At 32.4% G+C, this 2341-nt stretch overlaps 1 protein-coding gene across 1 annotated transcript; it reads left to right on the forward strand.

Annotated features, from left to right (window-relative positions):
- Window positions 1–1750, forward strand: LOC132279976 (jacalin-related lectin 3-like). Its single transcript, XM_059782067.1, has 3 exons — window positions 1–240; window positions 1120–1353; window positions 1511–1750. Exons 1-3 carry the CDS (start codon window positions 1–3, stop codon window positions 1748–1750), a joined length of 714 nt encoding a protein of 237 aa, XP_059638050.1.
- Window positions 1751–2341: the final 591 nt, after the last annotated feature.

Genomic DNA, 2341 nt, shown 5'->3' on the forward strand with positions numbered 1-2341 from the left:
ATGGCGGATGGGCAGATAGTTACTTTCGGAACATTTGGTCGGGTAGATGCACCAGCAAATCAAAAGTGGGATGACGGAGCCTACACTATGATAAGGGAATTCTTTATACAAGCAGGATCGGATATTTATTCCCTCCAGGTTGTCTATGATACTGAAGGAAAGGCGGTGCTTGGACAAAAGCGTGGTCGTGGCGGGTATCTGGACAATGGCAAAGTCGTGGCGTTGGGGAAACCATATGCGGTATTATATATTTTATTTTATTTTCATTATATGTGTATGTATATTATTTTATTGCTATTTTATTTTCATTATCTGTGTATGTTTATTATTTTCTTGCAATTTTATTTTCATTATATGTGTATCTAATCAAATCCTCTTCCAATCATTACGGACAGTACCACATTAATTATATGTGTGTATATATTATGAAGCAGAGATAAACAGAGAAGAAAAAGAAAATTAAACTGTGAGTAAAACGAGTTAAACAAATCTAACAATTAATAGAAAACAGAAAGTAGACCAGTTGATGGGCCCGTTAAAAAGGGAAAAGTACTTTGCATAGATGGAAAGAAAAACTGAAGACTGCCGAAACTAATATGGAAAGAAGAAATTAAAATAATTTTAAAACAACGTATAATAGAGAATGGAGAGAGAATTTATGTGACAGTCATTCATTTGGGAAAATAATGATAATGATGATGATGAGAGAGACAAAAGATTGTGCGCTTGAAAACTTGTAATTAATCTCCATAATATATATATATTCTTTTTCGCATAGTGAATTGTTCTTTTTTTCCCCCTAAATTGCATATTGAAATTTTTTTATGTTGTTCTATAATTTTTTTTATTGTGTTTGTCGTTTACCAATTTTTGTTGTAATACCTAAGTTTATCCTTATTAATTGAAATCTTACAGGTGAAACTAAATTATCCTACCGAATATCTCGTTTCAATATCAGGGTACTATGACCAATACTCCAGAAGTAGTAATTGTATTGTTGTGAAATCTCTTACATTACAAAGCAATACACAGAAATATGGACCATATGGTAAGAAAGAAGGAACTTATTTTATAACCCCGTTAACTGCTGGCAAGATTGTTGGATTCTTTGGAATATAGGGTGATTGTGTGGATTCGATTGGAGTATATGTTAAGCCATTACCAACTGTAATAACTGTTGGTCCATTTGGAACTACTGGTGGACAACAGTGGGATGATGGAACCTACACCACGGTAAGGGAATTGATTATACACTGTGGAGCATTAATTGATTGCATTCAAGTTGTCTACGACAAGGAGGGAAATAGAGTATTGGGAGAAAAGCATGGTACTATCGGCGGACAAGAAAATAAGGTTAGTTATAATTTACTATTTAATACATTATAATAATAGCAAAATTTTCCTTATTTTTGTTGAAGATTTTAATACTCAAGCTTTCATTTATGCAAATATGAATACCATGCATGCTTATCCTTTTTTTTTTTTTTTTAAACCAATATAATTTATGTAGGTCACATTAGATGCCGATGAATTTTTGCTCTCATTTTGGGGGTATTATGGACAAGTAGGTAACATGGTTGTTATCCGATCGCTTGAATTTCAAAGCAACAAAAAAACAATTGGACCGTTTGGGGTGGCGGATGGAGAGAAATTTCAATTCCCATCTAGTACCAATTGCGCAAAGATCATTGGATTTCATGGAAGGTCTGACAAGTATCTTACTGCAATTGGAGCATATCTCAACAAATGAGGAGAAAATCGAGACAATGATCATCAACCACCTTTTATTAGTTTTTTAATCATTAATAATTTAACTGCATTTGCATTCGATGCAGTTATAATAATGGATGCTCTTTATGTCCTTAAAGCTTGGCGAAAGTGTGTGATTTAAAGTAATTTTCATGTTTTCCGGTGTGCTAAGCCTGAAAGTTCGAATTGGTTATATATTTGTTATGCTATGTCAATTCAGTGAAAAGATGTATGTTTTCTTTGCTGTTTTTTTTATAATAAATTGATGGTTGTATTTACAAAAGAACAATCTTGTTGGATATATATATATATATGAAAATGATAATCATTATGAAAGTTTTTTCATGATCTTTATCATGAAAAACGTGGCAGCAGCTCTGTTTGCCACGTTTTTCCTTTATTATTATTATTATTATTTTTTTTTTTTGCCTTACCTATGTTGAAAGGGAGAGTAGATAGAGACTTAAGGAATGCATCTTTCTTTATGTCGGGAAGGAAGTGAATATGATATGCATATCCATAGGAAGAGATATGAAGAACTGATTTTGAAGAGTGATTTTTAGCGAGAGAAAGGATTATTTCTACACGAACA

The sequence above is a fragment of the Cornus florida genome, unplaced genomic scaffold (assembly GCF_030987335.1).
Source record: "Cornus florida cultivar Cherokee Brave unplaced genomic scaffold, ASM3098733v1 CherokeeBrave_3.0.0_Hap2_Chr01, whole genome shotgun sequence".
NCBI classification, from domain to species: domain Eukaryota; kingdom Viridiplantae; phylum Streptophyta; class Magnoliopsida; order Cornales; family Cornaceae; genus Cornus; species Cornus florida.

What these genes read in the sequence shown, in the direction of transcription:
- LOC132279976 (XM_059782067.1), top strand. Translation starts at nt 1, where the DNA reads ATGGCGGATGGGCAGATAGTTACTTTCGGAACATTTGGTCGGGTAGAT. An exon ending in CGTTGGGGAAACCATATGCG is followed by an intron (nt 241 to 1,119) that starts GTATTATATATT and finishes TTTGGAATATAG; the next exon opens with GGTGATTGTGTGGATTCGAT. An exon ending in TCGGCGGACAAGAAAATAAG is followed by an intron (nt 1,354 to 1,510) that starts GTTAGTTATAAT and finishes TAATTTATGTAG; the next exon opens with GTCACATTAGATGCCGATGA.